Source organism: Equus caballus, chromosome 3 (genome assembly GCF_041296265.1).
Source record: "Equus caballus isolate H_3958 breed thoroughbred chromosome 3, TB-T2T, whole genome shotgun sequence".
Taxonomy (NCBI): Eukaryota; Metazoa; Chordata; class Mammalia; order Perissodactyla; family Equidae; genus Equus; species Equus caballus.
The window spans coordinates 53036921-53058923 of record NC_091686.1 but is presented as its reverse complement, the minus strand read 5'-3'; the positions used below and the strand labels follow the sequence as shown (position 1 = coordinate 53058923).

Here is a 22003-nt window from a genome sequence, read left to right as displayed (position 1 = left end):
CTGCACTCAAAAAATGATATTAGAGGGAAAAAACGTTAAATGCATTATCTGGTCATATAAATGGGAGCAGGAATCCAATGCACTGTTTTTCAGTGAAATAACAGAAAGTCAGGTTATATGGGCACACACTCACATATAAGTATATTAACACAAAATAATAAAGTCATAATCACTAGATTATAAGCTCCTTGAGGATAAGAATTATTATCTGTTTTATTCATGGCAGTTTCACCAGAGCCTGGAAGAGAGTCTGCCATATGATTGATTCTCATGCACATGTAACCCACATGGTCATTATGAAATACATAAATAGTTAAGGCCCTTAAGCTGTTGCAACCCTCAATGTTTAATAGTGGTAAGCATCAACTATAATAGAACCTGTGTTTTTGTACAATGATGGTTTCTTTTTGACATTTTTGCTCTTTCCAAAGAGTAAACTTCTTTTTCCAAAAGCAAGAAGCATATAAATTCCTCCTACCACTTCAGTGAAGCAGGGAACACAGAGGTTGTGTACAGAGACGGTTGGCCAGAGAACCCGCAGACATAGCAAAAAGAGGGCATGATGGAGAGGTGCACCTACCAAGTAGAATGAGACAGCCGTTCTGGGTACTAAGTAAATAGCAGTAGGCATTTTTCAGAGTCCCTTTAGCGAGAGATTGTAGATGGTGAGATTTCTACAAATAATAGTGACCTTGATAAATGAAAATATATCGTAATGCAGACTACCACAAGAAGTGAACAGAATATGGACCAGTCGAGCAGATGGAAGAAAAGTTAAATATAAGCGTTTTCTAGTGTCTTTTGGATTTTCATCAAGAGATACTACTTAAGAAGGAATTGGCAGTGTCAGTTCAGCATCATAAACTCAGTGAATGTCATTTAGAATTCATTGTGTATAATCGTACATAACTTTATCATTTTACAAACTGGTATTGTTCTCTATTCATGATATAGATTCATTCTTTCTAAACTAAACCTTTTAAAGTTTTTTAATTACGGTAAAACTGAATAATTACTCTATGTATCGAGATAGATTTCTGTAATCTATGCTATTTAATTGAATTCAGTTTGTATTTCTAACTTCCATATGTTAGTTTAGTTTTCATCCTGAAATAATAATTTTCGTCTTGGGCGAAAGGGGACATTGTTCAGTTGAGAATTGTGCCCTAAGGGATATTCTGAAATAAAAAATTCTTTCTTATAAGGTCTGTGTCACTGATTATTGCTTAGGCATTTAATAAAAAACACGATGGCACACTGTCTTTGGTGTTGTCAAATGATATAGTGTGATAAGAAAATGCTGCAACTCTTAAAATTATAAATGAAATTTTAGATTTTTGTTGATTTAACATTGATAGGAATAAATGAATTTACTTTACCTGATAGGTCACTAAAGCCAGCACCACTTGTACAATTTTTAAATTCAAATATATATATTACAGATTGGGTAGAACTCTTTAGATATATGGATGAATAGAAAAGTAATTATTCCATTAATTCAACAAACATTTAAATACTTATTTAACACTCACCATGTTCCAGGCACTGTTTGGACAATCGGGATAATTTAGAAAACATAACAACAAATATCCCTGTCTGTTGCATGTAAATACTAATGTGGAAAGATAGATAATACACAATACTAATAAATTTATACAATGTGTTTAAAGATGTTAAGTGTCCCTGGAGGTGAGGGAAGCAGTAGACCATATCAAGTAGGGTGATAAAAGTAGACCTCACTGAGAAGATAAGATGTAAGCCAAGACTTGAGAAGCTGTGGGAGTTGGTCATGCAGATATTTAGGTGAAGAAAGTTCCAGCTCATGGGATGAGCTCCTAGTCCAAAAGCCTATGGTAGAAAAATGCCTGACGTGTCCAAAGACTATCAAGAGAGCCATATTCTGTCATGGAGTGATACGAATGAGGTTTAGAAAGAGATGGAGTGAGAAGTTATAGATAGATAAATAGATAGCGTGATAGATAACCATATTCCAGCTATTAATCCTCTCTTGTGAACTACTTTAGTACATTCTCTTTTTTAATCTTCCATGGTAAGAATTGAAAAGACAGCTTACTAGGCAGATTAATGATTCAACTAACTTAGCATAACAAAGGATTAATTTTTCAAATATTTCATGATGCCACATTCCTTACATTAGATGCTAAGGCTGTCTATATCTCTTTAAATTCACAGTTGGACTAATATTTACCACCATGAGAGAACTTTAAACCAATACACCTTTCACTGACAATATTTAAGGTTACTTGTTTCTGAAACTGTGTATTTAACTTCATGATTAAGAATTAGATTAAGTAATCTAATCAAGATTAATCTTAATTAAGATTAAGCTAATTAAGAATTAGTTTAATAGAGGTTAATCCTGTGGCCTGATAATAGGTCGGAAATAATACTGCATAAAGTTGTAGTAGAAGTTCTATGTCGTTGATTAGTCTCATATCTGAAATGGAAAGACAGCGTCATCACAAATGACCACCCAGCTGTGAACATCAGAAACGCTGGAAATATTCCAGTTTTAGGGTGAGCTTCATTGCATCTAAGCTCATAAAATATGAGGACCGAAGTCCCTGGAGCAGAAGAAATTTAACTCATGCAGTATACCAAGATGAGAACAGCTAGAAAACTGGAGGGATGGACGTGCTATACTTGTTTAATATTTTAGTTAGCCTAGAGCAATGATAATCACAGACAGACTCTATCAAATGTTATTTGTGCCCTCATAGTTACATTAATTTTCTTTTAATCTTTGTCTGCCCCAGGAAATATTTCAATTGAATTTCACATTTCTTTCCAAGAAATCAAGAACTCTGAAATCCAATCTCATTTATTTTAACTTTTTTTTCACAGTTATTTTCAAATCTTAAATGAATTCAAAACCAAGAATTTATTATCTTGCATTTACTTCTTCAATATGTAGAAATGACGTGGCTTAGGTGAACTTTTATATGGTTCTGGAATTAGGCTTACTCATCTAATGGGTTACTCAATCATTCATTTATTAAACACATGTTTATCTAATTCATGTTAGATATTCATCTCAATACACATAAAACATAAAGTAATAGTTACTTTTGGTGTAGTATGTGTAGTGGTTAGAAAAGGAGCTCTGTAATCTGAGACTTTGGGTTCAATACTCAGCACAACCTCCTAGCTGTGTCTCCTATGACAAAAATGGGAATTAATAATGGCATCTGCAACATAGTGTAATTGTGAGGAATAAAAGTTAAGTCATGTAAAGTGCTTAGCATAGTGCCTGTCATCTAGTAAGAATTCAACAAATGTGTACTATTTTTGTTATGTACATATGTGTAAATTTAAAACTACCTTGTGCTGTAGGTGCAATATTACTTAGGAAACATGGGATGGTTTTCCATTTCTAAAACGTCAGAAGTTTAGCAATGAAGAATGGCCGTGTCCCTGAAAATAATGACTTATCTTGGTTTTTGAAAAGGGAAATGAGCAATTCAAAGCTTCCAGTGAATGAATTACAGATATTATGGTGCAGAGTTTCAAAGATGACTAGAAAGACTAACTTGGAAAGATAAAAGGAAAGATGAGTTTGATAAATTTTAACATTTGGCTGTTTTTTGTCTTTGGATAGATTTTAGCCAAAATCCTGATGAACTCTGTAAAATTCTCAAACAGGTACGCTACAAATCTCTTTGTGACTTTTAATTTCAACACAGTAAAAGAAAAAAATGTTTTTCCAATATAATGGCTAAAAGAGCGAAAAAAGAATCACAAAGAATATCTAAACAATGTTCATAAACTTTCAAAGAAGACTGGAAATTACATGTAAGAGTGAATTCTTACAGTTTTTAAGCAGACTCAGCAGACTTGGGGAAGTTTCTGAATTTCTAAGTCTACTCTGTAAACCTATGACTGGTCAGACATCTCAAAACTGTCACTTACAAAATGAATCCTAAATAAGGCTAAGGTTAGAAATCCAAATATACCACCAAAGATTTTTTTATCAACAATGTAATTGAAACTTGATGCTGAATTTAAGGTCTGTGCAGCAAGCTGATAGATGAAAAAGTAGATATCCAAATTAAGAAAACCAGAATTTAGGAACTGAATAAGGTTGATAATAGGGGTATCAAGCTAGGTTCAAACTCATTGGAATTTCTTAACTTCTTGAGTAGTTTCATCAGTTTCACTGAGAAGCCATACAAGACAGAAAGATGCACAGCAAGAACCTGAAAGAAAACCAATCTGCCTGTCTTAAAATTAAAACATAGTACAGATATTAGATTTTAAAACTTTACGGAGATCATCCAGTACAACTCTCGATATTCTCCCATGCCCACATCATTTTCTTTCTTAACAGATAAAACTAAACCCAGAGTTGATCATTGTCCTCATTCTAAGAGGATGTGCTTTTCTCCCCAAAATGCCCCAGTTTAAGAAGAAATGTAGTGGTAAGAAGCAGGGAAACCAGAAGTATTTTATAAACACTCTTGTCATTCTTCGGGCCACAGACATAGCTGCAAGATGAAACTAACGATAGCAAGAACTAAGTTGGCACATCTTATTTTGCCTAAAGAAATCAGTTCAAAAACAGATAGAACATAATAACAAAGAGATCATTTTCATTTCAGCTCAATGTGGGAAGAACTTTGTTTGTAACATGTAATAATATTATTGTAAAAGTTGACTTTATTCAGGTAAAACAGTTGGATCAGTGCCTGACACAGAAAGAACGCCCTCCAAATATTATTTTTATAACTGTATTAATAATTAGTCCTTCATTTGGATAATGCCAACAAGAGCAGCAAATATTAAGCTACTAATAAAAACCAGTACATATTGGGGTTAATCATGTTCTGGGCACTGAGCTGTGTTTTATGTGGATTGTCTCATTTATTCTTACAAATTATCTCAATTTTACAGCTGTGGAACCTTGGACATAAAGTGGCTAAGGAATGCACCAGAAGTTATACAGCTTTTAAGACAATGATTTGTAATAGAACTTCAAAATTAATTTGGTAAAAGAAAGATAGTTCTAGATTTGGGAGAAACTGGCTCGAGTTTGAGGCCCAAATTTGCCACTTAAAAGTTAAGTCCCCTGCAGCAAGCCCCCATATTTGTCAAATGAAGAGGTTGGACTACAAATATTTAAAGTTCTTTCGAGCTCTTTCTTACACCTCCATAGCTGAAGCTAACTAGAAAAAATGACACAGTTATTTGAGGTCTTTTAAAAATTAATTTTTGTTTTATCCAGTTACATCATAACTACTTTCCACACTTAAGAAAAATTATGACATATGAAATCTCCACAGTGCTGGAAATAAAATACTTATTCCATCCATTCATTCTATAGTTTTCCATATTGGGAAAATAAATCATTCAAATCTAAGGGTATTGAATACTATATTTCTGATTTTTTGTTTATAGAGAAGCAGGGGAAATCTTTACGACGTGGCAGCCATTTTGTAAAGGTTTGTAGTCATCATGAAGGAGAAGACCCACCTGCATGTATACTTTACACAGAGATGACCTCACACCCCAGGATAGTTACTGGGGCTGTTCACCCAGATGTCTCGATGCTGTTCTGAAAGAGAAATTTTGATAGGAGATTCTATTTTTCTCAGTTAATCAGTTTTTCCCCTTAATGCGTTCCTAAACTATCTTAATTTAGCACACTGCAGAACACGTTCTTTGGGGTAATTTTTTCCCACTACAACTGATAACATTTTGGTTTTGTCTCACATGCTTCACTTTGATCAACACAAAGCGTTTATGCTTTCTTGTGAGAACATACATATAGTTAGAGAAATATATTTCCCTCAACTATATCTATCTCCCAGGGTATTTTTTAAATATGATTTTCTCAAGACATGCCAGACAAATGTTTTATCTGTACTGTTTGAGAATAATGAAGGGGATCTTTATATCAATTAAAATTTTGTAAATCTTGTGTTAATTTTGAGTCAATCAGCATACATACATATTTATATATGTAAGTAATTTCACGATACTTGTCAACTTCAAGTCTTACTGAGAGATTAAGTGAATAGAATTAAAACATATTCATTTCTTTCTAAATTATTTCAATAACATTTTGCTGGAGATTATACAAAACCTAAAACATCAAGTATTTTTTAATTTAAAAAAGTAAAAATTTTATGGTATATGTATGTTAAGTGAACACAAAGAAGGAGTTGGGGTTCCTTGAGATTAATATTTCTTTTGGATATATTCCTTGTCTTAAAAGTCATTGCTTGGTTAATTTGGGTGATATTATGGTCTGATCTTTCAAAGCATATTGACCAAGTTACTGGCAGTAAGAGTCAGCACAAGTCAAGACTGCGGTGGTTTTCCTAGCAGAAGCTGGAGGTAATAGTTGGTACTTCTCAGCAGCTTTCCCCACTCAAACCACCTGATCTTCCAACTTGAAGGCTCAGTCTTGCTCTAGTACTCAAACTAATTTCTGCCATCAGTTAGGGCTCCACATCTCTCAGGTCATACCTCAAGAATTCTTAGTGAATCTCTAGGTCTATACCTTAATATACCCTAGATCATTTGACTTCTCCATTGAGAAACATTCTCGCCTAAGGTTCTATTAATATATGGAGAATCTTCTTAGATAATTATTCTTCCCATAGGGCTCCCAAATTCTTGCCATCAGATTTTCTGACTCAGTTCTTCAACCTCAACATTGGTGTTTAATAATTCAGTAAATAAATTATGATCAAGCTGGTTTGTTTGTTTGTTTGTTTGTTTGTTTTGCTGAGGAAGATTCACCCTGAGCTAACATCTGTGCCAATCTTCCTCTACTTTGTATGTGGTTCACTGCCATATCATGGCCACTGATGAGGGGTGTAAGTCTACACCCGAGAACTGAACCAGGGCCACTGAAGTTGAGCACACTGAACTTAACCCCTAGGCCATGGGGCTGGCCCCTTATGACAAAGCTTTTTACATAGTTTACACAGTAATCATGTCTACCCTGGCAAGGTTACTCTCCAGCCCCTATTCCATCTGAGCAGATGTGCTTTGTCTTTAAGTCCCGACGCCCAGGTCCTCTTTTCTTTTTATTTTTATGTGTTTTTTTTTTTTGATGATGAAGATTGGCCCTGAGCTAACATATGTTGCCAATCTTCCTCTATTTTTGTTCTTCCCCAAAGCCCCAGCACGTAGTTGTATATCCTAGTTGTATGTCCCTCTTGTTCTTCTAAGTGGGACACCACCCCAGCATGGCTTGATGAGTGGTATGTAGGTCCATGCCCAGGATCTGAATCAGCGAACCCTGGGCTGCCATCGAACCCTGGGCTGCCGAAGCAGAACACGTGAACTTAACTACTATGCTACTGGGCTGGCCCCACCCAGTTCCTCTTGATCACTGTGTTGTCTTGAAGAATCATCATGATTCATATATATGTTCCATGTTATAACAAATTTTTGTTCATAAGTATATAACACATTAAACATTTTGACTAGTGAAAATTTAAAGGAACTTGACTAAGGATGAATAGATGAACTTGGCACATAGGCTCTTAAACTATTGGTTTGAGTTTTGCTTTCGTACTTACTAGCTCTAGTACTCAGATCACGTAATTTAAATTTTGTAAGCTTCAATTTGTTCCTTTGAAAAAATAAGCTTAAAATACTTGCCTTGACTTCTGTTTCTATTTATGAAGAGTAATGGCTATAAAACTTGTCTTCCTGATGTAATATTTTAAAAACTGGGTAAAACATAAACAGTCATGCACCACATAATGACATTTTGGTCAATGATGGACCACATATACAATAGTGGTCCCATAAGATGATAACATAGCTGAAAAATTCCTATCATCTAGTGATTTCATAACCTTCATAATGTCATAGCATAATGTATTACACATGTGTGTAGTCATACATGTATAAATAAACCTACTGCACTGCCAGTCATATAAAAGTATAACACATATGGGCCTGACCATGTGGCTGAGTGGTTGAAGTTCCACATGCTCTGCTTTGGCAGCCCAGATTTGTGGGTTCACATCCTGGGCACGTACCTGCTCTACTCACTGGCCTTTCGCATCCCACATGCGAAAAATGGAGGAAGATTGGCACGATGTTAGCTCATGGCTAATCTTCCTCATCAAAAAACAAAAAAAAGTATAGCACATACAATTCTGTACAGTACATAATACTTGGTAATGATAATAAACATGATGTTAGTAGTTTATGTATTTACTGTTATACATTTTATCATTATTTTAGAGTGTACTCTTTCTAGTTACAAAAAATAAGTTTACCGTGAAACAGTACACCATAGTGTGCCAGCAGCAGCAGCCTCTAACGTCTTGTGTTTACCACATTTCTTGATTGCGTCATTTTCTCTTGTACTTGATTTAGTCTCATGTTGTTTTGTTCATCATGGCCCCTAAGTGCACAAAATCCACTGCTAATGTTGCCTGTAAGAGACTACATTGAATAATTGACCTGGGAAACAAAATTAAAAGTGATTAAGGACTACAAAGGTGAAAAATCAGTGACGGTTATTGCTCACCAGTCAGGCATGTCCCATTCCACCATAGCTACGATCTTGAAAAACAAGAACACAGTGACAGATGCTGTTAAAGGATCTGCTTCATTGAAGGAAATGAGACTAATAAAATTTTGAGAAGGGTCTATATCAGACACGGAGGAACTGCTGGTGACCCTGATTGAAGACCAGACACAGAAGCGCATCCCTCTCAGCCCCATGACGATCACAGCCAAAGCAAAAAATGTGTTCGCCATATTGGAAAAGAAAGACTGGACTGGACTATGATGTTAAACTTTCTGTTAGCTCTGAGTAATTCAAACAATTCAAGAATTGTTATTCATTACATAATATGAAAGTGAGTGATGAGTCTATGAGTGCTGTGACGGCAGCTGAAGAATTTTTGCAAATTCTAGATAAGCTGATTGTGGAAAAACATTACTTGCCAGAGCAAATATTCAATATGGATGAAACCTCGCTATTCTGGAAACAGATGCCTGAAAAGACTTTCATCTATAAGAAGGCCAAGTCAATGCCAGGTTTCAAGGCTTTTAAGGAAAGACTAACAGTCTTGCTTGGGGGCAATGTTGCAGGCTAAAAATTGAAAGCTTTTGTGATCTGACACAGTGAGAACCCCAGGGCCTTCAAGCATATCAGTAAGTACACACTTCCAGTGTACTACCAGAGCAATAAGAAGTTGTGGATGACCCAGCTCCTCTTCCAAGATGACTTCCTGAATTGCTATGCCAGTGAAATAGAGAAATATTGTTTGGAGAATAACATACCTTTCAAGATTTTGCTTATGGTTTATAATGCTCCCAGACATCCTCCTTTTATTGGTGATCTTCATCCCAATATCAAAGCAATGTTTCCCCCTCTAAACACCACCTCTCTGATACAACCAATGGATCAAGGAGTTATAGCAACCTTTTAGGCATAAAACCTGAGGAAGACCTTTGCCCAGGCTATTGCTGCAATTGAGGAAGCCACTGATGCAATTCTGGAAGGATTACAACATCCATGACTGCATTAAGGACCTTGCTCGGGCTTGGGGTGATGTCATCCAGGAGTATCTGAATGGCATCTGGAAGAAGACACTCAAGAGGCTCATCCATGACTTCAAAGGACTTGCCAAGGATGAGGAGGTTGCAAAAATCAACAAGGCTGTGGTTGAGATGGCAGACAACTTAAACCTGAGTGTGGATGAGGATAACATTGAGGAGCTCTTAGAGGTGGTTCCTGAGGAATTAACTAATGAGGAATTGTTGGATCTGGAACAGGAACACATAGCTAAAGAGGCCAGAGAAAAAGAAACTGCAGGAGAAGAAAAAAAAGTAGAACCCCAAGAAAATTCACATAAAATGTTTAGCAGAAGCTTTTGCAGAACTCAGCAAGGTTCTTGAAAAGTTTGAAAACATAGACCCCAACACCAAAAGGTCTTCATTAATAAAGAGGGATGTTCAGGGTGCATTATCTGCTTATAACAAATGTATGAAAGAAAAACAAACCAAGCAAACCATCACAGACGTATTTCTGAAAAGAGTGACATCTTCTCAGGAAGAGCCTCAGGCAGGTCCTTCAGGAGGTGCTCCAGAAGAAGGCATTGTTATCATAGGAGATGACAGCTCCATGTGTGTTATTGCCCCTGAAGACCTTCCAGTGGGACAAGATGTGGAGGTGGAAGATGTTGATGCTGATGATTGTCTCCCTATATAGGCCTAGGCTAGTGAGTGTGTTTGTGTCTTAGTTTTTAACAAAAGTTTAAAAAGTAAAACAAAAAATTTAAAATTTAAAATAAAAAAGCTTATAGAATAAGGAAGGAAATATAGATAATAATATTAGAAATATAGATAATAGAGAAAGGAAATACTTTTGTACAGCTGTACATTGCGTTTGTGTTATCATAAAGAAGTGAAAAAGTTAAAAAGATTAAAAGGTTATAAAGAAAAGAAGTTACGATAAGCTAAGGTTAATTTATTATTGAAGAAAAATTTTTTTTATGAGTTTAGTGTAGCTTAAGTGTACAGCATGGATAAAGCCTACAGTAGTGTCCAGCAATGTCCTAGGCTTTCACATTCACTCACCACACACTCACTGACTCACCCAGAGCAACCTCCAGTCCTGCAAGTTCCATTCATAGTAATTGTCTGATACAGGTGTACCATTTTTATCTTTTATACCATATTTTTACTGTAACTTTTCTATGTTTAGATACACAAATACTTACCATTGTGTTACAGTTGCCTACAGTATTCAGAACAGTAACATGCTGTACAGGTATGTATCCTGGAAGCAATGGCTATAACATGTGGGTTGGTGTAAGCACACTTGATAATGTTCACACAATGACAGAATTGCCTGATGTTGCATTTCTCAGAAGGTATCTCGCTGTTAAGTGACAAACGACAGTAACGCAATTCTCACACGTGAAAAAACAGACAGGGAAGTACTGTAATACCTGAGTGAAGGGAAGGAAATAAAGAGAGGCTTACAACACCTGGATTTCTGCCTGGAGGCAATTTTTGGACCAGGAGCATGGAGGGACAGACCAAACAGAATTTCTGGGTCTTTAAATTTTATAGTTTAGGAGACAAAGATTTGAGTTTGGAGAGAACAAAGCAGCTAGAATTTGCAAGGCAGATTACCAGAAAGTAGGGAACTACACGGAGAAAGAGCCCTAGTAATCTGCATAGGTATTCCCTTGAGAATTTTGACTGAATAGCAATTTTACGTGTGTAGAGTGAAATTGCACAAGGCCAGGCAAAGAACAACTACTGGGTAAAAAATAATAATTTCTGGAGAACTTTAAGTAGAAGAATTCTCAGAGCTTTCACAAGTCTGGGTATTTTTTAAAATTCCCATCATTCAGGTGAACTTCATTGAGTACATGAGGTATTCAGGAGAGAGCACAAAGGGTCAAGCTTTAGTAATAAGGATAAATAACTCTGAAGACTACATGAGACCCATCCTAAAATTTTTTTAAAAGCAAACTTCAGAAGGATTAGTGTGACTCACGAGTAAGTTAGCCATCTGCCAGAACTAATGCTAACTACTAAGGGAATATACAAAATGAAAACCACAACATCTGGCAACCAATATAAAAAATTATTGGACATGAGACGAAATAGGAAAATGTGACTCACAACCAGGAGAAAAAATTCAGTCAATAGAGACAGACAAGAAATTCAAAACATTATTATAAATATGTCAAGGAGTTAAAATTATGAATATAATGAGAGAAAAAATTCAAATTGAACTTATAGAGATAAAAACTAAGATATCTGAAATAAAATATTCACTGAATGGAATTAATGGCAGATTAGACACTGAAGAAGAAAAAATCAATGAATTTGAAATGTAGCAATAGAAAATATACAAAATGAGGCACCAAGAGAAGACAAAGACTTCAAAAAAGTAAACACTATCAATGGCATATGGAACAATAACAAGTCATTGAACATTTAATTTGTGCCTCAGAATTACATGGTAGGAGAAACAGGGAACAGCAAAATTGTTTTAAGAAATAATGCCAATTTCCCCCCCAAATTTTATGAAAGCAATAGTTACCTCAAAAGGTTGTCTTGAGGGGCTGACCCAGTGGTACAGCAGTTAAGTGTGCACAGTCCACTTCGGCAGCCCAGGGTTCGCCGGTTCGGATCCCGGGTGCGGACATGGCACCGCTTGGCAAAAAGCCATGCTATGGTAAGCGTCCCACATATAAAGTAGAGGAAGATGGGCACGGATGTTAGCTCAGGGCCAGTCTTCCTCAGCAAAAAGAGGAGGATTGGAGCAGATGTTCTCTCAGGGCTAATCTTCCTCAAAAAAAAAGTGTTGTCTTGAGTACAAAATGAAAAAATGTGTGTAAAAACATTTTGACTTGTGCTTAGTCAATATAAATATTCTCATTATTTATTGTTTGTAAGTGTTTTCTATATATATTGCATTCTTCAAATAAAAGGCACAAAATAAGGGTATTTTGTTCAAATTTATCTTATATTTAGGCATGTTATATATGTGTAATAATGATAAGGAGGAATTAGAATAAGAAGAGGAGGAAGAAGAAAGAGAAGAAAAAGAAGATAATAATTACTCTTTGGGGATATGCTGTTCCTGGCCCTTTGCTAAGTGCTGTACACATATTGTTTAATTTTCATAACAACCATATGAGATAGTTACTATATTTATTATTATTTTTCAAGTACAAAAACTGAAGTTGAGAGATATTATATAATTTGTTAGTGAGCACACAGAAGAAGCTGGCCAACCAGAAACTTAAATTCATATCAGTCTAAATTCAAAAGCACATCGTTATACTATTTCCCATAACTTCTAAAAGTTATGAGCATGAATGCCACTTCAGAGTTCATTTTTAGCTTACACTGCCAGGTTTAATAAATGTTTTGTGTTATATCTTTTTTCTTATGAAATTTAGGCTCTTCAAAATGTATTCTGTAAATGTAGGTAATATTTTCTACACTCAGAAATCAGGTTACCATTTATTTACAAGAATAACTGGTTTGCTAGGTTGACCCTACAGCCTTAGTTTCTAGAGTTAACAGAGTAAAAGTCTGTTTCTTAAAATAAAAAGGGCTTAGTTAAGATTTGTGTGCGTGTGTGTTTTTCTAAACAATTCAAGAAATGAGTTTTATATATGAAGAGATAAAATGTTAAAAACCCCCTGAAAAGCTTGTAAACATAAATGCTGTCACCAAATGAAAAAAAAATTATGCTATAAATTACTTTTATTATAACTGAATACTTAATAAATAAATTATTACACTTCCACTGTTCTGCTTAAAACAACAAAACAGTAGCAATCTTTCTTAAATTCCAAAATATATGCTAGAAATACAATATTTAAGTCTAGCATATCTTTCTTGCAGGTCAATTTTCTTACTAAATGTGTCATTGACACTGTAGAATATACAGTTGAGGCTATGTACTGTTCAGATTTGCACCAAAAATAGAGAAATACTTTGACTTAAACCAAAATTCTTATTGATAATGTGAAAATTTGTTAAATTTGTGTTTTCTAAAGCTGTGTCAAATGACTTAGAGGCATGTGAAAAACTTTTGTGATAAAGAAAAATCCCAGTTTTTATTTGCATTTTTTCCAATTATCCCCTGATAGCGTTTCTAAAAAAAGGGAAAAGGAAATGTAGGTATAGACTAAATTATGAGAATATGTGAGTCCTTATTTATGTCTATTTTTGGTGTTTTAAATTTCACCACCAGTTTTCAACAACTGCTATTAAAGTAAGCATTTGCTTAAAGAACAAGTCCCAAGTTCTCTGCTTGAAAGACTGCACAATTTGGTCAGTTTTTCGGCCTTATTTTCCCGCACTCCTTTCTGCTCGACTCACAATATATATGCCAGCTAAACCACCCAGGATTTCTAGACCTCTTAAAGTAGTGTTCTCAAACTGTAACATGCATCTTAATCACCTAGAAATTGTGTTAAAATGTATTTTCTTCCTCAGCGGGTCCTGAGTGGAGTCTGAGAGTCAGAATTTTCTTTAGTAACAATAGCATTTTTTTAAATTGAGGTGTAATTGACTTGTAACATTATATTAGTTTTAGGTATACAACATAATGATTTGATATTATTGTATATATCATGAAATAACCACCACAATAAATCTGGTTAACATTCAAAACCATGCATAGTTACAAAAAATATATTTTTCTTGTGATGAGGACTTTTAAGACTTACTCTCTTAGCAACTTTCAAATATGCAATACAGTGATATTAACTATAGTTGCCATGCTGTACTTTGCATCACCATGGAGAGTCTGCATTTCTAATGAGTTTCCAGGTGATATGATACTATCTATCAGGCACTGCACTTTTGAGTAGCCAGGTTTTAGAGAACTGCATGCTGTTCTCTTTCTGCATTCCCTCCTCGGCTTCTGACCGTTCAATGCAATCCTCCTCTGTGGGCTGTGTGAATGCCCATTCCCGGCTGACTGAGCCTCTCTCATCTTAAGCTCAGAAAAAATTTTATGAACTTGACATCATTCTCCTAGGGTTTTATTTTCACTTTTGTGTGTCTAGTCAACGATATCCTAAACTTTGAGGACTATTTATTATTTATTTTGATATCCTCAATATCTAGCATGATGCCTAGCCTGTAGTAAGGATATAATAAGTATGTATTGTAAAATAACTAAAGAAAGTGATCGAGAGGGGGAGGGAAAGAGAAGAGAAGGTAAGAAAAAGGAAGGAATGTAAAAAGGAAGAATTAGTTACTGTGAGATCACGTTTTATTGCAATTTTCAGGCTGTCCCTCAATATGCAAAGCTACTCCAGCAGGAAAATAACAGAAATTGAAGTTTTCATTGTGTTCAGAGGGGAAAAAATTCTTCCATTATTTTTCTTTCTAATAGCAGTATTTCCAGTGAAGATAGAACGATAGATAGACTCTTTGATTCTCTTTCTCTATCACAGGCACATGTTGCAATATGCTTCCTAAGAAAAAGATGAACCCTTCTTCCATTTAATTAAGCATATAGTTTATTGGAGACTTAAAGTGGATCCTTTCCCCTTTTAGTGTCAAAAGCAGTTACGATCGTAGAAGAGAGAGAAAGTCCTCTGTCAGGAGATCGAATCCTGATTATTTCCTAGATGATCACCAGTGCTGCAAAGGATGCTGCTGCTTTTTATTAGTCTTAGTGCTGTTTGGGTCCCACGATGTGCCAGGTACAGTGCAGTAGCATAGGAGCTGACTATCACAGCACGTCCTGGATGCACTACTTCAATTTTAAACAGCACATTTTAGATTGTGGTTTCACCAAAGCACAGGCAATCATTGCTATAACAAATGCTTTACATTTTATTTTTACTTGTAGTCTTAGGATTTAGCAACAAATGCGTTGGTACCACTTTTGAGGACTTACTCAGATATAGTTATTGGCATTCGTAATGGATACTTACCTATATTCAGATCTTCTTTGTTAAATGCAGTATTTTCTTTTACTTCAAAATTTTTACACTAGTACTAACTATTAGTTACTTTTTTGCCAACAATAATATATTTTGTTTGTTTCTTTCAGAGTTTGAACTTGAAAAGACTGGAGGCAGTACAAGGAGGGAGAGAGGTAAGAAAGTCCAAGAGAGAGGGAGAGGGCAAAAGCAAAGATGGTGACAGTGTTGTGGTGGTGTGGTTGGTGATGGTGACTCGAGGATGACGTGATGATGATGATAATGATGATGATGATAATGATAATGATGGGGATGTGTTGAGAGGAATTTTGTGGACATTTATATTCCATTCACTAGGGCCAAAGTGCATATTAGAGATGTTTATATAAACTTATCATTTGTGCTTATTCCTCTGAAGCTGAAGAAAATACTGTTTCTCTGGTCAGGCAAGCGATGTTTCTGTTAAAATGGATTTTTACAGCAGCAGGCCCTCTAGATGGGACAGAAAAGTCTTTCCAAACAAACATCACAATGCAATATTTTAAATGATTTACTGAGAAATTAGCAAAATTCTAACAAAGCAAACATTTTATGACATTTGGGATTCTTCACTCTCCTGTCCAAGGCTGTTGATGCTACCAGGCTGGTACGCGTTATTAGATATCATGAAGTTGCTCTGGTAAGAACAGCAATTTTAAAACTTTCTTTAATTATTGTCTATCACAAATGCTTTAAAAGAGGGTAAACTTTTAATGGTATCAGACATAATACCATATCATATACATAATACCATTATGTATATTATTTTCTGATTCTGACTGAATGTGCAGACTTAACCTCAATTAAAATTCTTTCCATGCTAAATGTATAAATGCTGTATTTTACTCTGTGATTTAAGTTGTTGGGGGTGGGAGGAGGGTAGAATATTTAATTCAGTAAATCAATATTTTCTTGTTGCTCAAAGATAATTTTACTTTTTAGTGATATTTATATAACACTTTTTTGTCAAAAGTGAAGATATTTTGTCTTACAAAATGAGAAAATAAATCTTACTTCCCTCTCCATCTGTGGCTTCTCTTTCTGTAAAAACTTCTGTATTAAATACATGGTGTTTGCCCCTTCTTTCCTTACTGTTTTAATTTCCACTTGTGTGTTTTCAGTATTTGGCATTTTAATTCCTAGTAAGCTTGTCGTTTAGGGCCTCTTTCCTGTTTATTTAGTATTTTCCATCCAGAAGAATTTATTCCTTTGAGGGACACATAATAGTTGGCAGAAGAGCTGGAGAAGATAAGCTATAGATAAAGCTTTAGATATTTTTCATGCTGTAGGAGAGCAAGATAATAAGGACATGGTCATCAGGAAAGACAGAGTGGGGAAAAAAATGTGTACTGCATAAGGAAGACCTTGGCGCCATTTACAGTTTTGTAAGGGTGACTACTTCCACTCAGACATGACCAAAATGGATCTACTTAGCGAAAGAATTTAACTTGTCATCTCCTCTGAGAGAGTTCACCCCCAGGCAGTATTGCCACAGTGCGTCTCTGCTGGTTCAGTGCCTTGAAGGGCATACTGTTTGGAGTGAGCAAGCTTCTCACTGCTCTATCCTAGTCCAACAGCAACTGTGTGTCCAAAGACAGGAAACTTAAATCCACATACCTATGTAACGGCATTGGTAAATGGTAGCAAAATTCTTTATTTGTTTTATTAAGATTTTATAGTTTTTCGTGTTATTTTTAAAACCCTAATGATTTGGTTTTATTGAAAAGAGTTGCTGTTAAATTTTATTGCTTATTTTTAAATTTCCTCTGATTTTATTTTTATTAGACATGCACTTATGCGTAAAGAACATGGCAATAACATGTTTTAAATTAAAAAAAAATTCTTGAAACCATCTTATTGTTTGTGTGAAGGTCAAGTTTTAATGGCCTACAATTTAATATTTCCATCTGCGTAGAGGGGGACAACCTTGATTTGGACTTTCTCCCTGAGGTTAGTGGAATAACTGTGAAGAAGGTAAGAGTATCAAATTAATGATAGCCTCAGTAATGTCTTCTGCCCTTGACACCCCCACTCTAGGAATAAAAAGTAAAAGTCAGCTATTAAAATTCAAAACAACCACTTCCCTTCCTCTCTGGGCAACACAAGGGTACTTGGGTGTACTTCTATCAACCTACACTCACCTCAGTTTTCCCCATTATTGTACAGTCTAATCTATTCTACGGTCAGCAGTGTTGGGGAAGTATCAGACAGTCAAGGTGAAATATGTTGTGAACTCTCCTGTCAAGTCTCGGTAGTAGGTGATCTGGAAACAGAGTGCAATTACTATGTTTAGAGCCTTCTGATCACTCTTGCTCGTGAAGTGTGACATGTATCTTTCTGTTTCCTATTTGCTGTCTCCCATTATATGTGTGCATTACAAAGATATAGAATATACTTTTGATTATGTTAAATTGAAATGTGTGGATTTAGAAAACTCTTACTCAAAACATTCTCTTAGAATTTCTCATCTTAATGCTGTTGTGATTGAGGAAGATTTAATGACAATGATTACTTCCTAAGATGAATTAATTTGTCTTAGTTCAGATGAAAGATATTCCCAATAGGTGTTGATGGATATAATACTAACGACCTGTTACCAAATATTTATAAGAAGGTTTAAGAAGTGTCATTTAAAATGTTCTATTTCCTTACTGGAGATAAGGACAACAGTTAGAGTATGCATAGAAAATTGAAGCAGGTAGTAATATTCTATTTAGCTAAGTGGTAAATACTGTTAAAAAGCTAATTGCTAGACAAGAAGCCCAGATTTGAACACTACATGTTGTATAAAAATATAAATTAAGAAGAAATTGTTAAGATATAAATTACTTTTCTGAAGGAAATAGAGATGAGTAGAACCTAAATCACTTGTATCATTGTGAAATATTTGAAAGTAGATATTAGTTGTATTAAAAAACCCAGTTACATTGCTATTTTCGCATATTTATCCTTGCATACTATGTATAAGTTGAGAGGGCTGATCATAACAGGTAATAGTAAAGTTGTTTAAAAAGGAAGTTAGTGGAATGCCATACAAAATGTGATTATTTAACCAATATTTCTATTTGATTTTAAGCTAACTTCCTTCCTCCAGTGGGTTCTTGTAACTCATACAAAAACCTCAGTGAATATTCACTAGGTATGACACTAGCTGTGGAAATCATTTTTCTTTTCTCAAGGAATTTCTATTCTCCCATACAGTGCTTTTATTGCTAAATGTGGATAAAACCAAGTTACTATCAGTTTTCTTAAAAGATTGTATACCTTTGTTTTTTAAATGGTATTCTATTTTCCAAAGTACAGTTTTTGTTAACATATTAGTTAAGGATTCATTAAAGTTAAAGATTCATCTGTGTGTGTTTGTACACACTAATTTTGAATAGCAAAATGTCTCTACTTTCACTCTACCTCGAAAATACTCAATCATTGACATTCTGGATATCTTGTATCACAAGTCTAAATACACGTGGTAAGAGACTTTGTATCATGGTTGAAGAGAACTAAGTATTATGTTTGGATATCTAAGTCAGAGTTGGACATATAATTTCAGAAATTCTCCTGAATGTGGTAAACTAATGTGGCAGATGATTGTTAACGGAGCCTTTGGATTGTGGCTGTGTTGTTGGAAGTTACAGAGATTCCAGAACCACAGGGGGGATGGAAATAAAGTGCCAGTGGATAATGATCAAGGATCACTTTTATGTAATTTGCACAGCTCAGATCTCTCAAAGTGAATAAAATAAGCAGAGATCATGTTGACATTCTTCACCTGGAATTGTGAAGACAAGATTCATATTGGTACACTTAAATATTTCAAATAAGTAGTTTCATACTGTTATAAGACAGATTATGATATGCTTCTCAAACATCTGAAAGAAAATTAACACTTAGGATAATTTCTATATTCAGAAATATCACCAAAAATCATTACACACATATTTATCCCTTTACTAGAAAAACTTCCTGCTGTGGTTTGAGTATTTTTCAGTTGATTGTATTTGGCCATGCCAATAATATTAAAAAATCCAACTTTTACTCGGGGGGAAAGAAAGTACAAACAGATAGATTCTGATAGACGCATAGTTAGGAAAAAGTAGACTTTTCAAATTATTATTATTATTATTATTATTATTTTGAGGAAGATTAGCCCTGAGCTAATTACTGCCAGTCCTCCTCGTTTTGCTGAGGAAGCCTGGCCCTGAGCTAGCGTCGTGCCCATCTTCCTCTACTTTATATGTGGGATGCCTACCACAGCATGGCGTGCCAAGTGGTGCCATGTCCGCACACGGGATCCGAAGCGGTGAACCCCGGGCTGCCGAGAAGCGGAATGTGTGAACTTAACCGCTGAGCCACTGGGCCAGCCCCGACTTTTCAAATTATTGAAATAGCTGATTTATGAAAGTGTCAATCTTAAGAAAATTATGAGCATGTTTTGCAACTTATCTGTTTTGTACTCTAGAATGTTTCACTAACATTCTCTATTCAGCTGCAGTGTTCCCAATCTTCTATTTTCTTTGCCAAAAATCATAAATAGGATATTATAGATGATATGAACTTCTAATACTTAAGAAAACATAATTAATCACAGACATTTGAAAACGTAGATTGAAAATCAAATGTTTGGTTAAATGCTATTTTCCCATCCCTATCTTATGTTTAAATGCACTAATCACTTAGAATAATAATTCAAGATTTTCTGTTTATGTAAAGCATCACTTGAGCATGTAACAGTCCTAAAGAAAGTACTTATTTTATTCTGATAAATAGTGGATTTTATGCCTTTGCTAATATAGTTGGATAGAGTTAGCATTGTTTATCCCTTGACAAATTACATATTTCTACTTGAAGTTGAAAGTAATTTTTAAATTTGAGCCCCAATAGGGAGAAAGTTCAAAGAATGAGATAGATGATATTGTATATTTCAAAGTAATTTGTCTACCTGGAATATTATCACAAACATTATTTCAAGTGGAACAAAATAAAAATCGCCATTGATTTTTCTTTCCGTGTATAATTTAATTAGAATTATTAAGCACATGAATTTAGGTCTAGGTTATTGCTTAGGAAACCTTACTATTACTCCTCCCATGTCCAACAGACCACTCGAGAGAATTGTTTTTTATACGAATAAAAGAGGAAAAATAAGTAAGTTCTAATAATAGAACTAAAATTGAAAGTATATTGTTCTTGGAAATAAGAGTTAGCCAAAAAGAGTTGAAGTGCCATTGTCCTCTTAAAATCTAATATTTTATATAATTTTGAAATAATAGAAGATAACTATGCTTCTTTTGTAGCTTTGTGCATCAAATAGAAAATCTTCACCAAGAAACAAATCGTAATTGCCAATTGTCTTTAATAATTTTTCTGCAAAACTTACTTCCATTTGAATGCTTTCTTTATTCAATATTCAGAATAGACTGAATGTTTCTACTTTTGTTCAAGTTTAGCTATCTCATTCTTGGTTGCTATAGAGTCTTGTAGAATAAGAAATTATTTTATAAGTGCAGTGATGACACAATTTTGGGGGGAATATATCTTGGCTAATATTATATTATTCTTTGAGATATAAAAGCTGAGACAAAGATAATTCTTCTTTTTATGACTAGAATTATTCAACGGTTCAGTGCCTATAGCTTGCCACCAGGATATATCTAATATACAGTTTGATTTTGAGATCAAGAGAACTTTTAAGGACTCAGTAAAAAATAAAATATCCCTATTTTTCCCCCTTCTCAGAATTGACAGCCAATAAAGGAGGTAAAAGATCTTTGTGCTTCTAAATCAATATTTAATTGAAAGAATAACACTTTATAAGACCATAGTAATTATTCCTGTTTCAAAAAGTTATTGAGAGGATAAAATGAGTTAATATGTGTAAAGCTCTTTGAGCAGTGCCTGCCACATAGGAAGCGCCTCATAAATGGTAACAATTACTAATATTATTTTTCATATCATCTGCTCTTCCCTGCATCTTTTCTTCTGTCAGAGACAGTTTCAGTGTCATGTTGTTGGGAGATTTTACTGTCTACATAGACTAGCCTACACCACGGGAATCAATGATACCCAAGGCCTAGCCTCCTTTCAAAGTATTTTACATTCTAAATTGGTTTTGAGATAACACATTCCAAATAGGACAACAAAATATATTTGGAACCCATCATTGAATCTCAACAATTTTTAATTCCATATTTCATGTTACAGATGAGAGAAAAATTTATTTACCTTTTCCACTTAGAATATTGTTTATAGAGAGCAGTGCCTATAAAGGCCTATAGGTTTTAGGAGCGATTTTTCACATCCTCCATACTTTCTGAGGGATCTTCACATTGGATTTTGAAGATCTCTTCTATGCATGTAGACAGTAGACGTTCCAAGGGACTACCCAAAAGAAACCTGTTGATTGAGCAAAACTAAGCTTCTTAGATCTACTTCAGTTGAGAAAGAACATGTTCTTAGTAGTATCTGAAATGAGAAAAAACATCCAAAAGAACTGCACACCATTTAATTGTTTTCTCTTTCTTTTGGAAATGTTTGACTGACTGACTAGG

The 22003-nt window shown here is 34.8% G+C and overlaps 1 protein-coding gene across 3 annotated transcripts in view; it reads left to right on the top strand.

Moving 5' to 3' along the window:
• CCSER1 (coiled-coil serine rich protein 1) overlaps positions 1-22003 on the top strand; it is a 1209213-nt gene that overhangs the window by 784512 nt on the left and 402698 nt on the right. For all 3 annotated transcript variants that reach the window (XM_023638679.2, XM_023638680.2, XM_070262255.1), the window contains one exon: positions 15548-15592. In XM_023638679.2, coding sequence (XP_023494447.2) covers positions 15548-15592 — 45 coding nt within the window. The remainder of the gene's footprint in view (positions 1-15547; positions 15593-22003) is intronic.